Source organism: Oryx dammah, unplaced genomic scaffold (genome assembly GCF_014754425.2).
Source record: "Oryx dammah isolate SB20612 unplaced genomic scaffold, SCBI_Odam_1.1 HiC_scaffold_12, whole genome shotgun sequence".
Lineage (NCBI taxonomy): Eukaryota > Metazoa > Chordata > Mammalia > Artiodactyla > Bovidae > Oryx > Oryx dammah.
The window spans coordinates 55,271,094-55,291,134 of NW_024070196.1; the positions used below are offsets into that span (position 1 = coordinate 55,271,094).

Consider the following 20,041-nt stretch of genomic DNA (forward strand, 5'->3'; position numbering starts at 1 on the left):
TTTCCCTTGCACTGAAAAAGGTGAATGGATTACAGTCTTGGGCAACAGGCTCATGTGAGTGAAAACTATCAGAACAACCACTTTATGAAGGCGCTTATTAAAGGGAGTGCTGAGTAGGGCAAGAATTTTATGAGAAGAACTCTGAGGAAGAGAAATGGTCTCATAGATGCACGTTGGGTCTGCCTAGCGCTCAGCTGGACAGTAAATTTAGTGGGTGGTTACATCATGACTACTTTATGTTTTAATTTCCCTTTCCATAAACTGCTCATTTGCTTGCAATGACTATCCTAAGGTGAAAAGGGCAAAAATCAAGACTGAGGTATCATCAATCTCTCACACCCTATTTTTCTTTTTTTGGTTGTTCTGCTCTCATTTCTTATGAGAAAAGCTCATTTGTTCCAAGCATTTATGAACTAGCTACTTTTCAGCAACCCAGTGTGAATCTAGAGGACTTTAGTTAAGGGTAAAGAATCTAAAAGTTGCATGTCCTAGGAATTCATCTTAAGGAACTAGAGTATATAATGATGTAACTCTGAAGATGTCCCTCTAAGCATTGTTTATATAAGAGGAGAATAAATCAAAGGAGAACAACCAACAGGTACAATGACAGGAAATGGTTAGCCACATTCTTAGAGTACAGATAAATTATTAGCTATATTCTTAGAGTGAAATAATTCTACAACCATCCAGATGGTTGTACTTGAGTGAATATTTGATAGGAAACAGATTGCTATTTGTTTTAGATGTGATATTATTGCTGTGGTTATGGTTTTAAAGAGAGTCCTTCCCTAGACAGTTGTTTAAATTTTTACAGATAAAATTATAAATGCTTCAAAATAATAGGGGAGGATGATGTGTAAACGAAATAAGACTGACTGCAAGTTGATAATCATTGATGTAAGTAATGCATGCATAGAAGTTCATTATAATATTTTTGTTCAAATCTGTATGGTTCAAATACAGATATTTTAAAATTTTCATACTAAAAAGTTTAAAAAATGAAATTGTGGATGTGCAATTATTGACATGGAAGATGTTCACAATCTATTGCTAAATAAAAAAATCAGTTTACCAAGTGGAATATGCCGAATGGTTCTATTATTCTTGATTAAAAAAAATACACATGTACATATAAAAATATTGATAAAAGTTGACATACCAAAATACAAATAGAGATGATTCCTAGGTGATGTAATTGAATGTGGTTCAATGACTCATTTATACTATTTATACTTCTCCATATTTTCCAGTTTTTCTAAATCATCTTGTTGGTGTATTTTTAAAAGTTCTTTAAAATACAGGGCTCAGGAAACTGTTTAGCAGTATCAACCACAGCTGAGCCTGTGCAAGTCTACTCTTAGGTATGTTCCCAGCAGAAATGCATACAGATGTTCAGCAAAAAACATGCGTAAGAACATCCGTAGCAGCTCTCTTCATAACAGCCCCAGCGTGGAAACAACCCAAATACCCATCAATATCAACGGGATGCTGCGTCACATGATGGGAACTGCCCAGAAACTGGAAGATTACAAACCCCGACTCTGTAAGGCAATGAGAATAAATCTCAGAAATAATGTTGAGTAGAAAAAAAATATGGTAATAGTGCCAACTGTACAATTTCACTTACACAGTGTTCCAGACAGGAGACACTAATGTAAGTCTAAGCAGGCAGGAGAGTGATTTTCTTTGGGGTAGGGCAGTGACTGCAAGGGGGATGAGAAGGTTTTCTTGTGGGGATGGGGACCGGTAATGTCCTTTTCTTGATGTGGGTGTGGGTTCCATGGGTGTGTTCATTTTGTGAAATTTTATTGAGCTGTAGGCTTAGTGATTTGTGTGCTTTCCTGTATTATGTTATATTTCAATAAAAAGTTCAAAAAAATTACAGGGCTTAATGCAGGCAGCATTTACGCTAAGTGGTGGATTAGAGCTTTATTGTACAGCCTGTGGTTACATCCATTAGAATAATGGCTTGTTGAACAATCCCAATAGGAAGAGATTTCAAATTAATATGGAAATCCAGCACTAACAGCTGCATTTGCACAGCCTCCACTTACAAACTATCTGTCCTGATGTCTCCCTCCTTTCCGCATCAGGTTTGCTTCTGTGGTCCCTTAAACATGGACCTTTGAGGTTCAGTGCCTGGGATCAGCTATGACAGGCTGGATCTTATGCTGGGGCTCTGCCTGTAGCCATGTGCCTGGGAGCAGGGAGAAATCCATGAGACCATGGCCGTACTGTACACCAGCTACAGTCACACAGGGAACACGAAGGATGGAACACAGGCAGCCACCATTTATCAAGCACTTACTACGTGTCAGGCACTGCTCTTAGTGCTTTACCTGTATTAACTCATTTAGTCCTCACGAGATCCCTGAGAGAGGAAGAAAGTACTTTTGCAATCTCTGCTCTGGGGAAATAGAGACACTAGGAAGACTGCTGATCACTGCGTGGCTTGTAAGCCACAGAACTGAGATTTAAACCCAAGCTGTCTGGCTCAGAGCCTGCACGGTCTGACACAACAGCCTGTCTGTGCCTGTTACTCTGAGCTGGGTTCCCTCATGGCTCAGCCTGGCCACCTGATCTTTTCAGGGGTGTATCTTAGTCACCTTCCATCTCCCCACCTCCCCTCAGCCTGATGCCTTAAAAAAAAAAATACAGAAAACGGAGGAATTCTGAAACATGCATTCAACAATACTTCTAATCACCAAGTACATTTCAGACACTGTGCTGGACACTGGCAATAAATTAGTGAGCAGAAAGAGATACGGCCCCTGTTGTCAGGGGAAATGGCCATTATTTCTAGTGGGAAATGGCCATTATTCAAATAACTAAACAAAACAGTGAAATTACACACATTAAGCAAAAGTGGGATGTGGAACAAAGGCCCCAGAGTGGATGTGAGTGCCAGCCCTGCAACTAACACACCCTGTGACCTTGGACAAAGCAGTTCTCTCTGGCCTGTGGGTTCCTCATCTGGCACAAGAAGGCCTTAGACTAGATGATCAATTCCCAAACTGACTTCCAGTGACCACCCCTTCTGTGTGATGTTAATTTAGGATGGTTGTGCCTGAGGATAAAACATTCCATTGTCAGTTTGGTTGTTTTTTTTTATAACCTCTTTCTCCTTGTTATTCAAGCTTCGATTTCTGGACACATATGCTAGGAGTTGCCAGGGTGTGCCACCCAGAATCCTCCTTCTAGATGGAGGCCCCCATTTCTCTAGGTGCTGGGGGCTCATAGCTGAGTTCTTTCCCAGGAATTGCCCTCAAATAAAAGGAGCTGCTTCCATAAATGGTATACCCCTCCTTGGAGGAAACCTGCATTCAGTGACCGGTTCCTGTAAGAGTACAAAGGTCTGGTCCTCTTGCCTCAAAAGTTGGGGTATCTCTGAATGACCCTCCCAGCTTCAGAGCTCCCTGTGGGCTGATCTGAAGCTGGTGCTGTGACTGCTTCTTGGCTCAGCTTCTTCTCTGCCCATCCTGCTGCCCTTACTTGCTTCAGGTGTTGCTCCCAAGAGCACCTCTCAATGAAGAATCTGCATGCAAATCTCCATCTTGAGTCTGTCCCTTGGAAACCGACCTACAGAAGTTAGGTGCAGCAGTGGTCCTCAGAAGTAGACTCTAAAATGAGATTTTGGGTCAGTCTCCCGAGGCAAAATAAATAAAAGCAAAAACAAACAAATGGGATCCAATCAAACTTATAAACTTCTGCACAGCCAAGAAAACCATCAACAAAAGGACAATTTACAAAATGGGAGAAAATATCTGCCGACAGTACCACTGACAAGAGGTTAATCTCCAAAACATACAAACAGCTTATACAACTCAACATCTAAACGGCAAATAACCCAATCAAAGATGGGAAGAAGCCCCAAATAGACATGTCTTCATAAAGATGTCCAGATGGTTAACAGGTACACAAGAAAACACTCAACATCACTAATTATTAATATTAAAGAAATGCAAATCAAAACCAGAATGAGGTTTTGCCTCACACTGGCCAGAATGGCCATCATCAAAAGTTTATAAATAATAAATGCTGGAGATGGTGTGTTGAAAAGGAAACCCTCCTCCACTGTGGTGGGAATGTAAATTGGTGCAGCCACTATGGAGAACAGTACTGTTTAGTTGCTAAGTTGTGTCTAACTCTTATGCGACTCCATGGACTGTGGCCCGCCAGGCTCCTCTACTGGAGTGGACTGCCATTTCCTTTCTCCAGGGGATCTTCCTGGCCCAGGGATCAAAGCCAGATCTCCTGCATTGCAGGTGAATTCTTTATCACTGAGCCACCTGGGAAGCCCAGAGAACTGAGAACTTTCAGATGTTCAAGCTGGATTTAAAAATCAGAGGAACCAGAGATCAAATTGCCAACATCTGTTGGATCATTGAAAAAGCAAGAGAATTCCAGAAAAACATCTTCTTCTGCCTCACTGACTACGCTAAAGCCTTTGACAGCATGGATCACAACCAACTGTGGAAAATTCTTAAAGAGATGGGAATACCAGACCACCTTACCTGCCTCCTGAGAAACCTATATGCAGGTCAAGAAGCAACAGTTAGAACTGGACATGGAACAACAGACTGATTCCAAACTGGGAAAGGATTATGTCAAGGCTGTATATTGTTACCATGCTTGGCCCCAGGTAGCCACTGAGACTCCTTCATGGATGACAGCCTTGTCATGGCAAAGGGGCTTGCATAACTCAATGAAGCTATGAGCCATGGCACGCAGGGCCACCCAAGATGGATGGGTCATAGTGAAGAGTTCTGACAAAATGTGGTCCACTGGAGAAGGAAATGGAAAACCACTCTAATATTCTTGCTTGGAGAACCCCATGGAGAGTATGAAAAGGCAAAAAGATAAGACACTGGAAGATGAGCCCCGCAGGTCAGAAGGTGTCCAATATGCTACTGGGTAAGAGCAGAGGGCAATTACAAATAGCTCCAGAAAGAATGAATTGGCTGGACCAAAGTGGAAACTTTAAGGAAGGCTGAGCTCAGAAGAATTGATGCTGTCAAATTGTCATGCTGGAGAAGACTCTTGAGAGTCCCTTGGACTGCAAAGAGATCAAACCAGTCAATCTTAAAGGAAATCAACCTTGAGTATTCACTGGAAGGACAGATACTGAAGCTCAAGCTCCAATACTTTGGCCACCTGATGCCAAGAGCTGACTCATTGGAAAAGACCCTGATGCTGGGAAAGATTGAGGGCAGGAAGAGAAGGGGTCAACAGCAGATGAGATGGTTGGATGGCATCAGTGACTCAATGGACATGAATTTGAGCAAACTCTGGGATATACTGGAGGACAGAGGAGCCTGATGCGCTAAAATCCATGGGGTCACAAAGAGTCGGACATGACTCAGTGACTAAACAACAACAAAGCCACTGGGGCACTCGTGCATTCCCCTGACCAATTCTGGCCAGCCATGAACAAGAGCAGCAGCCATGGTTTGGGAAAGGCACAATGACCAGGGCAATATCCCAGACCAGCCAAAGTGCTGGGCAAAAGTGAGGAGGCCCTAGATAAGATGATGAGAGAGGTGATGAGCACCACTGGTGGCCCAAAGACCCAGTTAGTGGTGAAGGACACAGTGTTACCCACTAATCTTTGACTTGAACTCTGGGAAGCTAAATATAGTGTGAGATCTTTATTTTAGATCACAGACCATCTCTTTTTCTTTCTTTTGAACACAAAGCCACACATACACATTTAATCAACAGGATAAATTCACGTTTTAGGACCTATTTACCTAAAAGTTTTACAGGGTAGCACAAGACTGAGTTAAATCTTTTTTTTTTCACACACAAGAGAGAAGCACATATTGTCTGTACTATGCAGGCTTCCCCTACAATGGCGGGGAGCATGTGTTTGCATGGTCTAGGACCACTGAGGTCTAGAAAATGGGAGAAGCCTGAGGTCTTCTAGCTCAAGACAGGTGGGAGGAACTGTGAAGTCCCCTGGTCCTAACCAAAATGTCCCTGAAAGAAGGCACTGATTCCATACTACAGATGAAAAACTGAGGTTTGGAGAATTAAAATGATCAGGCTCGGGTCACTTGGCTGATGAGGGGGAGGATGGGGTTTCTTTGTCTGCAAAGCTCTTTGTTGCTGCTCTTGAGTAACTCTAGAATAACATTAGAGCAGAAGCTCTAACGACAACCAGCTCAAAGATGACGACTGCCTTTTCTTGAGCTGTTCCTCTGTTCCTCACCTGTATCTGGCTCCACAAATCTCAACCACCGTGTGCAGCAGACGTCTTGCCCGTGCATCCCATCCCACAGAAAAAGAAACCAGTTCCACAGAAGTGAACTGATTCATGCATGGCCACCCAGATAGTAACTGGTGGAATCAGGATTTGAATCCACAGCTGACTCCAAAGTCAGCACACTTTCAACTGTACTGTCTGAACCACCTCACTTCCCCTACCTTGACCCTCAAGCCTGGCTATCAGCCTGAGAACACTGCCTGTCATCTGGGAAAGGATTTCACAAAACAGAGTTTTCTGTGCAAACCTTTCTGTAACAAAGGTTCAAGGTTCAAGAAATTTTGATGCTTAAATTTGAAAACATGTAAGTTCTTTTTTAAGGTGGGATCCTCTGAGGCAGCCTTAGCCATAAGGAAAGAAATTAAACAAAGATACCCACCCTCAGTGGAAAGTGGTGCAAGAAAAACAGAGAGGAAAACTTGCCCTGGAACTGTAGTTAACTAGAGGTATCAAAGACACACCAAGACACCAGTGGAAATGGGAAGGGCCTCTAGGTCACATTCAAGATGATAAAAATGCAATTAACTTGAGCCTAGTTCCTCCAGCCCGCAGCAGTGACCTACCCTTTGGATATGCGGCTGTGCTGATGAGTTCTGGGTGTGCGGCTGTGCTGATCAGTTCTGGGCTAAGGACACAGGGCCAAGTACTTTCCTTTATGGAACATGCTGGGGACTCATTAATGCCCGCCCACTGGCTGCAGGGTATGGGTGTGTGTGGGGGGATGATGTAATGTAGGGGGGACTGAGGTCTTCTCTGAATGATTCATAAGGTACAATTCAGAAGCCTTAACCTTGTCTGCATTCCAAGGTATCGACCAGCATATAAATCCATGATCTTGAACAATGCTAGGGCTTTGAGGCAAGTCTCAAGTCTGAGGAGAAGGCAGTGGGAAGAATCAGGCTTGAATTTCTAAGTGAAGACGTTCCGGGCTACAGGCTGTATATGTGGAGATCCTGGGTTTTGACTGATGGGATGCAAAAGTTATTGAGAACCGTCAGTGAATGTCAGAGGTCAACTACAGTTTTTCAACATATTTAAATTCACTGATTGAATCATTTATGAAGGGATTTGGGTAAGGTTTGCTCTCCTGCTGCTCTCTTACTCTCCATCCCTCAGTTTGGATTAATCGTTGTTACAGATACCAACGTTTCCTTCTGAGTCTTCTAATTTAGAGATGACAAATAAATTACATTCTGTGTAACAACTCTAATCAATGGTGGTGGCTATCTGCAGTTCTAGTCTGAGAGGACTTTCAAGACCAAGTCTGGGCTCAGGTGGAAAGAGTACTGGGATCCATCAATGATGTCTATCTTGGGCACAAGAGAAAGAAGTGGTGGTGGGGGAGTATCTGGGCCACTCATCTAGATTTAACTTTTAGTTAAATTATTAGTTTCATCTCTTTTTGTTTCAGAAAGAGAAGTTCACCTACCAGCTTAGACACAAACCATAACTCAAAGTGAATTTCCCTTATTAAACATCACTAACTCATAAGGCAGCCCAGAAACAGGGTGGGATGATACAAGTGTCACTGTTAGGACCAAACGGGACAGACTCAGGGGGCGGCTAGGCCAGAGAAAAGCTGAGGCTCTGGGAACTCCCGCAGGCAGTGTAGCTCGACCAATCAGAAAAAATCCCCATAGCCCCCGCCTGCGCCAGACCCGAGCCAATCTAGATAGGGATGCGAGGTTTAAAAGTCCCGCGCGCGCCTACGGTTTAACCAATCAGTTATGCTGTTACAGAAACAAAGAACCATCTGTATAAAAGTATATGTGATTCAGAGCTCAGGGCCTTTGTCAGATTCCACTGTGCTGGATGAAACCTAGGCCCGGGCTCGAGCTTGTAATAAACCCCTTTATGCTTTTGCATTGCTGTGGACGTCTTATTCTCTCAGTTTTGGGGACTTGGACTCTGGGCACAACATCACGTTCCCTCTGGATTTATCTGTCTTTATAGACTAAGAAGCCATTTCAGTCATCAGGGTCCTTGATTGCCAAGCTGTTCCACTCAAGAGGGGTTTATGTGAGAGTATATATTGGGTGATAAAGGGTTTGAAAAATCTTGTGGGAATCCAAGATTGGGAACTCATAGATAGGCACTGGAGATTTTCTCCAGAAAGAGAGTTTCAGGGTCCTCAGAGCAGGATCTGAAAGTCTTCAGGCTGAGCCAGGACGTGACCCTCTTCTCCTCCAGTGCCGTCTTCTCCTCTCACTTCCTGCTCGGGTCCTCCACCCTTCCTCTCTTCGAAGCATCTGCTCACACACAGTCATTGCCCCCCATGGCCTGGCTCCCCACAGCTCTCCATGGCCTCCCTGGCCTCCCTTTCTCCTAACTTTGTAGCTTCTTCCCCCGCTGTCACCTGCTTGATTCTTAATGTGGTTTCCACTTTACACTCCCAAGAGGGAGACTCTGATTTGTACAAATTAATTTCGGGAAAACTAGCTCACGAGTCAAGGGCCAGCTTGGAACTGGCTACCTGACTGTGGTCGACTTAAAAAATGACCTGAAATCTCTGCCCTTGTGCAAGGAAACTTGACAGTTCTTCCCATCAAGAAGCAGAATCTATTCCCGCACCTTTAGTCTGAGCTGGATATGTGACTTGCTTTGGCCACAAGGTGATGTTTTGCCTAGCTTAAAGCTTCAGAGGCCTCACACACTTTCATTCTCCCTTAGAATCCTATTCTCACCCAGCTGATCCACTTGAGAATGGGACACTGTGCTGTTAGGGCCAAGGTCATCCTAGACCCACCTATGGTATTTGTCCTCCAAGCCTAGAAGCGAGCCCAGCCAAGATCAGGAAAGTCACCTACACAACACTTTGCTGATGACAGACGCTCAAGAGAGCCCAGCGGAGACCAGAGAATCTCCCAATTGAATTATAGACTCACAGTCATTAATAAATGTGATTATTTTAAAGTTATTGTTTTTTTGAGGCGATTTTTTATGTGGTGATAGCTAACTGTCACAATGACTGCAAGGACATATCTGAGCTTCTCTGAGTCTTAGTTTTCTCATCTGAGAAATGGAGCAAAAGGAACTTTCCTGCTTGCCTCAGGGAAGATTCTTAAGACATGATGCAAATATAAACTTTAGCAAATATTTATTGAGGGACTTCTCTATGCTAACAACTGAGCTAGACCCTGGGGATTTGTGATTATGTTGCAGGACAACATTAATACCTTCTCTTCCCAATCACAGGCCATTCCCTAAAAAGGCAAAGTGAGCACTTCAGTTTGAAGGCACTGGATGAGAGAGACTGGCCTGATGGAGACAGCAATTGACTTGCCATCTCATCAACTGATTTATCCCACAGATTTATAGATAAGCTGTCTCCTTCGCTCACTTCCCCTAAATTAACATACGGGTTTTCCCCTTTATTTTTACCTGCTAAGTTCCAGGGATGGACAACAGAATTAATATCCCATCACTAAACACTCAGGATCCATGATGGTGGACATGATATATTCTAGGTTAGGACACATCTTACATCCCAGTGAGGGAGGAAGAGATTGTACCTTCTTCATTTCCCACATCTGATCCAGTCCTGTGCCTCCAAAATAGAAAAAATAAAATCCCAAATCTACCCACTTCCCTCCAAGGCACTGCTATTTGCATGATCCAAGCCACTGACATCTCTTACCATAGCCTTCCCACTGACCTCTATGCAGCTAATGAAATGTTCTTTTTAAAAATCAGTTGATATTCTTCTCTTGTTCAGAACCCTCCAGAGGGTTCTCACTGGACTTAGACTAAAACCCAAGCCTTTCCCCATGGCCTATGTGGCTGAAGGCCCTGTAGGCTCCAGCTTGTACCCGTTTCCCTCATCTGCTCCAGTCATGCTGGTTTTTTTTTCTGCTTCTCCAATACCGTTGGTTTGTTCTGGCTTTGGGACCCAACCATCTATTGTCCCATAAAATACTCCACTCAAGTGGCACCATTCAGATGTCAGCCCATGGCCCCCTTTACAAAACTGTTTCCTCTGACCCCTCTCACTAAAGCAGCACTTGTTCCCCATCAGCACCACTGCAGTATACAGGCAGACATTGGGAATATTGTGAACTGGGTTGCAGGCCATTGTAATAAAGTGAGGACCGCAAGAAAGCAAGTCACACTTTTTTTTTTTTGGTTTCCCAGTGCATATAAAAGCTACGTTTATACTGTACTGGTAAAGAATCTGCCTGCCAATGCAGGAAACATAAGAGAGTTGAGTTGGGAAGATCCCCTGGAGGAGGAAATGGCTACCCACTCCAGTTTGCCTGGAGAATCCCCACAGACAAAGGAGCCTCGCGGGCTGCAGTCCATAGGATCGCAAAGAGTTGGACATGACTGAAGCAACTTAGCATGCACACTGTACTGTAGTCTAAGCATGCACTAGCATTATATCTTAAAAAAATGTACATAGCTTCATTAAAGAAAATGGCAACCCATTCCAGTATTCTTGCCTGGAGAATCCCATGGACGGAGGAGCCTGGTGGGCTACAGTCCATGGGGTCGCAAAGAGTCGGACACGACTGAGCGACTTCACTTCACTTCAGTGCTAGAGAAGACTATCCTCTGAAAATTCAGTGAATTTTAATATTTTTGCAACAGTCACATCATAGATCACTGATCACAGATCACCATCACAGATATTGTAATGGGAAAGTCTGAAATATTGGGAGTATTGCCAAAATGTGACACAGAGACACAGAGTGAGCAAATACTATTGGAAAAATGGAGCCTATAACAGACTTGTGGGGTTGCCACAAATTTTGAGTTTATAAAAAATGCAGTGCCTGTGAAGCACGGTAAAATGAGTTATGCCTGTACATCACCTTCTTTTATGTTCTTCACAGGATATGGTCAATGTCCCCATCTCAGTCCTGTACATTTACTCGCTAACTTGTTTGTCTTTTTGCTCAACACACATCATTGATTGTTATTCATTGAGGACAGGAATTTTGTCTATTTCACTGCCCTGTCTCCGGTATACACAATGATGCCTGGTGTATACCTGGTGATTCCTGGTACTCAATAAATATTTGTTGAAGAAAATGAATGATCACAGAAAACTAAGGAGGGACCAAGAAGAAGTGTCTAACTTCATACAAAAGATAAAGCTTCTTCCTGTGCCCAAATCCCACCTCTGTCATTTCTCATTGCCCTGCTTTGGCTGTCTCCCAAAATGCAGCTGGAAAGCAAAGCCTCAGACCTTGGAAGCACCTGCATAGCTTGTACCCTGCTGGGATCTGCTGGGGGAGAGGGCTAACTCGTCACTGCTTATTTGCAATTGCTGGTACCTAACTAAACTTTGTGTGGGTAAATCATAGCTTCAGTTTCGACATGTCTGTTGTTTTAGTTGCAGAGATGTCTGTTTCCCTTAAAACATGTGCAATAAAAAGCATCAACAGCTTTGGAGGAAGACATGCCACTGTCTTCAAGAGTCGACCTAGAACTGCACACACACAGAAGCCCTGGGTGTCAGCTTCTGCTAGGGAAGAGAAATCGGCAAGTGAGCGTACGGTGGCTGCTTAGTGCCACCGAACATCTGGTGGAACAGGCGAGGAGGAAAGCAGTTAGATTTTTATTCTTTTTAGCATCATGTTAAATTGGCCATGAAACCAGGGATGGTGCAATTGAATTATAAGAGGGCTGAAGTATTAAATAAAAATCGAGGAGACAGTGAAGGTGTTTGACACAAGGTGGGCTGGATTCTAACAGGAGGTGAAACGGATATTAAAAACAGTAAGTGGAAAAGACATTATCTTCTCCGCTAATCATTCACCTCATTTAATACTGTGTGATGAGGCCAAGGGGTGTGCATCTCTTAGAGGGGTGATTTTCCCTGGAAAACAAGGTGTTTGCTTCTGAAGGGGGATCTCTGGCTCCTTAAATGTCAGTGGGATCCAGGAGCATGGCCAGGTGGAAGGTTTTACTGTTGTTTCTTGTTTTCTTGCTTTGTGGCTTTTCTGTCTGGCTCTTTCCACACTGTCCTTCACATCCAGCACTTGGCTAAGGATGTTAAAGCCTGTCTGATGAGGATGTTAAATTCTAGCCATGGTAGATGCGTCTGGCAAAAAGGACAGACTCAGCCTGCCAAACCAAGGATGGCAGAAAAGCCACTGTCTTTATCACCTTTCCTTCACGCCTCTGCTCTACAGGCTTAGAGGAAAGCTCTACCTTGGTTATCTGGGGGCATGTCCACAGAGGGTGCTGGTCCTCTCTGGAAGGACAATGAGCCTGATTTGTAGCTTCTGATGATTTCTGTGCACAAGTATTCCCACTGTGGCTGATGCTGAGCTACTGATATGAAGTCAGTGAATGTGGAGCCCCCATTTTACAGTAATGTCTACCACACAGATACTATAAACAGAAGTAATCTCAAGAGCACAGCCATCAGTAAAAATATATGAAATCATTAAGGAATGATGAGTTATGAGTATTTATCACGTTTGTTTTAATATCATGTACTGGGTTGGCCAAAAACGTTCGTTTGGGGTTTTCCTGTTATATCTTGTGGACAAACCCAGATGAACTTATTGGCCAACCCAATATTTAAGTTTATATGATTTAGAAACTTACAACCCAACGTGTAAGTTTATATAATTTAATTCTTAACAGTAGCTGTGCTTAATAACTGGCTTGCAGATTTCTTGGAAATTTAGCAAGTCAGTTCTGGTTACAGGCTGACTCACTACTGCTCGTTGCCCTCCTTGGACTGGGTCGAGTCCTGCTATCTGGAACTTTCATGGATCAAGGCACAGTTATCAGCCTTTAGTCTACAGTATAGATTACTGTGGCACTCTCATTTCCAGGCTCCAGAGACTCTGGTGTGTCTTTGCATGTTGAGTTAGAATCGTCTACCTCAAGGCTGCTAACATTCAGCTGGTGAGAACGGACATGGTCATAATGGTTCTGTATGGCCAGTGTCTATTCTGACCGATTAGTGCCATGACATACATGATGGTCCCGTAGTTTGAATCTCACCTCTGATCCAGCTTCCCGGCTGTACCATTTCCTCTGAAGCCTGGAACATTCCCTCTGAAACCTGGAACATCCTCCAGGCATGACTGCAGAGCAGAGGACAAATCCCCGCTGGGAGGTGTGCCCTCGGTTGTGCACAACCCTCTTTCTTTGCCACCTGCCTGGATGTCCCCACACAGGTAACTCCTGGCCTCTTAACTCTACCTCTTGTGGGTTCCTGGGGCTCCTGGGTTCCCAAAGCATCAACCTCTAAAGCCTTCTATGCTCACTCACTCAGATGTGTCCAATTTTCTGTGACCCTCTGGATGGCAGCCCGTGGGATTTGTCCTGGAAACAATACTGGAATGGTTTGCCATTTCCTCCTCCAGGGGATCTTCCTGACCCAGGGATTAAATCCTCATCTCCCACATCTCCTGCAGGGCAGGTAGATTTTTTACTGCTGAGCCACGGGGGAAGTCAAAGCCCTCTAACCTGGGTTCACACACTGTACAGGGCAATGTGTCCACAACTAACAGAGGGGTCCTTGTGAATCTCATCCCTTGATTCTGAGGGCCAAGTACACAGGCCATCTCTAAGCTTCGCTCTGCTTCAAACTGTGAGACTGCGTGCCATCATCCCCCTTGCGTTGGGACATTCTCTGCAGGGTAATTACAACAGCGACAATTACATGAGTCTGATGGGGCTGTCAGAACAGAACACGTGGTCTAAACAACGGATGTTTATTTTCTGTTAGTTCTGGAGGCCAGAAGTCCATGATCAAGGTGCACCTCCTACAGTTCAGAAGACATCTACTAGCTAAGGCCTTGCCTGGCCTTTTCTCTGTGTGTGCATGTTCCTGGCATCCTCTCCTCCTCTTATGAGGACACCAATCCTATTGGACTAGGGCCCCATCTTTCTGACCTCATTTGACTTTAATTACATTTTCAATAGAATGGGAAAAACTAGAGATCTCTTCAAGAAAATTAGAGATACCAAGGGAATATTTCATGCTATGATGGGTACAATAAAGGACAGAAATGGTATGGACCTAAAAGAAGCAGAAGATATTAAGAAGAGGTAGCAAGAATACACAGAAGAACCATACAAAAAAGAGCTTCATGACCCAGATAACCACGATGGTGTGATCACTCACCTAGAGCCAGACATTCTGGGATGCAAAGTCAAGTGAGCCTTAGGAAGCATCACTACAAACAAAGCTAGTGGAGGTGATGGAATTCCAGTTGAGCTATTTCAAATCATAAGAGATGATGCTGTTAAAGTGCTGCACTCAATGTGCCACCAGCTTTGGAAAACTCAGCGGAAGCCACAGGACTGAAAAAGGTCAGTTTTCATTCCAATCCCAAAGAAAGGTAATGCCAAAGAATGTTCAAACTACTGCACAATTGCACTCATCTCACATGCTAGCAAAGTATGCTCAAAATCCTCCAATCCAGGCTTCTACAGTACGTGAACTGTGAACTTCCAAATGTTCAAGCTGGATTTAGAAAAGGCAAAGGATCTGGCCTGAGCAACAATGGGGGGGGGTCACTCTGATGCAGATAACTCCCTGCAAAGTCCAGCCAAGAAATGGGCCTGTCCCCAGTCCTCCCAGGGCTGCCCTCCTGCCAATCTCCAGCTTATGGTTAAGGCTGAGGGGCACTGAGACTGGGCAAAGACCCACACGCATCACCCCGAAGCCTATCGGCTCGTCCCTATCAGCTTGTCTGCGGGTCGTTTGGTGTAGGGCTCGCTCACAGGCTTCATTTAAGATCAAACTGCCAACATCCACCGGATCATCAAAAAAGCAAGAGAGTTCAAGAAAAACATCTACTTCTGCTTTAATGACTACGCCAAAGCCTTTGACTGTGTGGATCACAACAAACTGTGGAAAATTCTTTAAGGATGGGAATACCAGACTACTTTACCTGTTTCCTGAGAAACATGTATGCAGGTCAAGAAGCAACAATTAGAACTGGATATGGAACAACAGACTGGTTCCAAATTGGGAAAGGAGTATGTCAAGGCTGTGTATTGTCACCCTGCTTATTTAACTTCTATGCAGAGTACATCATGAGAAATGCCGGCTGGATGAAGCACAAGCTGGAATCAAGATTGCTGGGAGAAATATCAATAACCTCAGATATGCAGACGACGCCACCCTTACGGCAGAAAGCAAAGAACTAAAGAGCTTCTTGATGAAAGTGAAAGAGGAGAGTGAAAAAGTTGGTTTAAAACTCAACATTCAGAAACTAAGATCATGGCATTCGGTCCCATCACTTCATGGCAAATAGATGGGGAAACAGTGGAAACAGTGACAGACTTTATTTTGGGGGGCTTCAAAATCACTGCAGATGGTGACTGCAGCCATGAAATTAAAAGACGCTTAGTCCTTGGAAGAAAAGCTATGACCAATCTAGACAGCATATTAAAAAGCAGAGACATTACTTTGCCAGCAAAGGTCCATCTGGTCAAAGCTATGGTTTTTCCAGTAGTCATGTATGTGAGAGGATGTGAGAGCTGGACTATAAAGAAAGCTGAGCACCAAAGAATTGATGATTTTGAACTATGGTGTTGGAGAAGACTCTTGAGAGTCCCTTGGACTGCAAGGAGATCAAACCAGTCAATCCTAATGGAAATCAGTACTGAATATTCATTGGAAGGACTGATGCTGAAGCTGAAACTCCAATACTTTGGCCACCTGAGGCGAGGAACTGACTCACTGGAAAAGACCGTGATGCTGGGAAAGCCTGAAGGCAGGAAGAGAAGGGAACAACAGAAGTTGAGAGGGTTGGATGGCATCACCGACTCAATGGACATGGGTTTGAGCAAGCTCCCGGAGTTGGTGATGGATAGGAAAGCCTGGCATGCTGCAGTCCATGGGGTCACAAAGAGTCAGACATGACTGAGAGACTGAATTGACTTTTTCAAGGGCCCTTTCTCCAAATGCAATTATGTAGAGGGTTGGGGTTTCAACATACAGATTTTGAGCGGACACAATTCAGTCCATAATAACTACTGATCCCTTGAAATGTGGTGGGTCTAATTTAATATATGTTCTAAGTGTAACTACACTGTGGATTTTCATCATTCACCTGTTTTCATCACATGTTCAAAAGAGTATACAAATTTCTCATTAATACCCCCTTTTAAAAAATACCTTTTTATATTGATTACATGTTGAATGATAATATTTTAGATATATTTGGCTAAATATAAGAATGACTTTCACCTGTTTTTCCCCCCACTTTTAAATTTTTTTTCAATGTGGGCCACTGAAAAATTTTAATTTACATGAACAGATCACATTATATTTCTGCTGGACAGTGGGTGTCCAGAGACCTTTTCAGAGCTGATACAGCCACCCCTCTGGTGGTTGGTGGGGAATTGTTCTCTGGGGCCCTGTCTTGATGCCTCCCTTCATCCCTTCCTTCTCCCCAGTTTCTAAAGCCCATAGCTTCCTGCCTCTTCTTGGGTTGAGTCATCCCATTCAGTCAAAGCTGTGCTTACACAGGGTAGAGACTTGGGTGGGCAGCGCAGGGACTCCCTGACCACAGCAGTGAGGAAGGAAACGTGTCCCTGTGACTCTTACTGGGGTCTGGCTCAGAGCGGGAGACGTGCATGAAAAGCAGACCTCCAACCCCCCAGGCTGCCTGTAGCACCCCCTGCTGAGCATGTCTCCTGAGTGTTTTCTATTAAAAGAATCTCCATTTCTTACCCTGCCTTGAGTTGCTCTGCCAAAAGCCCCATGTACAGCCCCACCTTGGAACGTTATAGGTCCCAGGAAGGAGTTAAGGGGTGAGGAGAGGGAAATCCCACCTCACCCCACAGCAATGAATAAAATAGGGTCCCAGATCTCAGTTTGCTCTTGCTCCCATGCAGGAAGGGATTGGTGGGGTGGAGAAAGCTGAGTGCCACTGCCTACAAGGCTCTGGCATTTCAATGTATTATTTCACCGTGTCTTTCCAACAGCCCCATATTATTTTATCCACTCTACAGTTAAGGAAACAGAGCCTCAGGGAGGTTAAGCAGCTCCTCCAGTGTCACCAGCTGGCAGCTAGCTGGGCCCATATTTGAGACCAAGTCCATCTGACTCTTGGCTACCATGCTGTGGCTGTGCTGTAAAAAGGGAAGAGTTTTCTGGAGCACATGAAGACTCTCTTGAGTTGGATTCAGTCCCAGGAAGGAAAGCAGAGGGAATTCTAGGCACGGGACTGACCTGAGAAAGAATGGGGAGGTCACTCTGGTGCAGGTCACACTGGTACCCCCTGCAAAGTCCAGCTAAGAAATGGGTCTCTCCCCAGTTCTCAGAGGGCTGCCCTCCTGCCAATCTCTGGCTTATGGCTCAGGCTGAGGGGCACTGAGACTGGGCAAAGTCCCACACGCATCACCCCAAAGCCTATCGGCTCGTCCCTGTCAGCTTGTCTGCGGGTCATTCAGCGCAGGGCTCACTCACCGGCTTCGCTTAAGGTCTTTCTTGAGGTTTATTATTTCCTTCTCCATATACCTGATGCTTCTCATTGGCTTTTCTGGGACCTAAGGGAAGTCAAGAAGTGAGAAGAAAAGCATTAGTACAACTGTTAGCAGCAGAGTTGGGCTGCAGGAGGCCCGTGTGCTCACGTGAGACGTCTGATCAGGTTGGAGGGGCCCTTGGGGGTCACAGCATCCTTGTCTCCACCAAAGAGAGATCCCGGGGCATGCTGGAAACAGCAAGAGCTTTGGAGATGGACGAATCTGAGCTCTGATCCTCATTCTGTCTGGTGACTGCCTGTGTGACCTTGGAAAAATTACTCATCCTCTCTGAGTCCTAGTTTCTTCAGCAGAAGAATGGGGGACTATTTCCTACCTTGTTGTGATGATCAAATTAGTTGCTAAATTTCTGACTCACAGCAAGCTTTGGAAAAACAGTAGCTTCTATTATGAGCATTATACTCAGACAAAAAGTTGAATATTGATAATCATTGTTGTAGGTGGCAGAGGTAGTAGATTTAGACAGCTGAATTTTGTCAATATAAAGATGCAAATGTACCCTTCCCACTGCTCCCCTAGCAGGATTTTATGAGTGACTTATCCAAGTAATTGTTTATGGGTTTTTCTTTCCCTTTTTGCTATTCATTTGCCTTTCTTAGCCACTGGCGAAACCTCACAAGACAGATTTATTACTCAAAGGTGGATACTGGGTCAATATAAAGAAGAGAGTTCAATTAACTATATTTTAATATAAAAGTCACTTTTCTTAGCCACCAATTTGGTGAACAATAACAAGACTATTAACTTGATTATCTTGTCTTAAAATTAATTCCTATAATATTAGGTTTTTTTAATTAAAGGAAATGCCAAGAAATTATGAGAAAATGGATGCTTTCAGAAGAAACTGGTGGGAGAATACATTGTAATGCCTTTTCTGAAGGGCAATTCATCAGTGCATACTAAATGCTATAAAAGCAGGCATGCCCTTGGGTCTAACGATTCTTCTGCTGTCAGGCATCCTGTGGGACTATCCTTGCACAGGTACAGAGGTTCACCCACAAAACCGCTAGGATGCTGCCTGTGACAGCAAACTCATGGAAATCACAACTTCACAAGAGAAGACAGGTTCAGCAATCACAGTGCCTTGTAAGGACAGAATGCTATGCAGCAATTAAATGTAATGACAGTATAACAATGTAAAGTGTGGAGATGCTCTGAGGAGTTCTCTGAGAAAGACTCATTACAAAGTAATAGGTATTGCATGATTCTTTGTTTTTGGAAAAATGACCTGTTTGGATGTACACATATCAAAAGATATTAAAAAAAAAAACCTCCCTTGTCATGTGGTAATTCTCTCTGGGGTGGGATTACGGCAGATTTTATTACTTTCTCTTAGCTTACGTGATTTCCCCATTGCTCTGCAGTAAATGTTAATCAGTTATATAATAAACAAAGAGAAAAGATTTAAAGAAAAAATAAACGGCAAGTGAAATTTGACCACGGTGGATGGGTGGAACTGTACTGAGAGTAGTTTCTGTAGGCACAGCGAGGACGGGTCAGCTACTCATTAACAGAAATCATAGTAATGTGGACACGTGGGAGGAGGCATGGTGCTTTCTCAGCAGCCATCATCACCCACTTTCTCCAAAAATAAAATTGGGCTGTGGTGCCTGCTGCTCAGGGCCTTTTGAGTGGAATGAAGAAGGCAGGGAACGAATCAATATCAAAATTGAATGAATTTGGATGGTCCCAGAGATTGTCATACTGAGAGGAGTAAGTCAGAGAAAGACAGATATCGTACGCTACTGATTACATGTGGAATTTAAAAAAATGGTACAAATGAAGTTATCCACAAAACAGAAACAGCATCACAGATTCAGCAAATGAATTTATGGTTATCATAGGATGGAGAAGGTTAGGATTGGAGGTTAGATTTGGAGGTTAGGACTGACATATACACACAGCTACATATAAAATAGATAGCTAATAACGACCTACTGTGTAGTACAGGAAACTCTACTCAATACTCTGTTATGACCTATATGGAAAAGGAATCTATAAAAGAGTAGATATAGACATATTGTGTAACTGATTCACTTTGCTGTACAGCAGAAACTAATACAACATTGTAAAACAATTATATTCCAATAAAATATTTTTTCACTGGGACGACCCAGAGGGATGGTACGGGGAGGGAGAAGGGAGGGGGGGTTCAGGATGGGGAACATGTGTATACCTGTGGCAGATTCATGTTGATGTATGGCAAAACCAATACAATATTGTAAAGTAATTAACCTCCAATTAAAACAAATAAATTTATATTAAAAATATATATATAAAGTGAATTGTTGGCCCCATGCACATCTAGAC

The 20,041-nt window shown here is 43.8% G+C and overlaps 1 protein-coding gene across 4 annotated transcripts in view; it reads right to left on the minus strand.

The window, feature by feature from the left end:
* CCDC60 (coiled-coil domain containing 60) overlaps nt 1-20,041 on the minus strand; it is a 173,857-nt gene that overhangs the window by 71,290 nt on the left and 82,526 nt on the right. For all 4 annotated transcript variants that reach the window (XR_005722957.1, XR_005722956.1, XM_040250794.1 and 1 more), the window contains exon 2: nt 17,658-17,737. Coding sequence is in view for 2 of the 4 variants with exons in the window: in XM_040250794.1 (XP_040106728.1) it covers nt 17,658-17,737 (80 nt within the window). In the remaining 2 variants the exon portion in view is untranslated. The remainder of the gene's footprint in view (nt 1-17,657; nt 17,738-20,041) is intronic.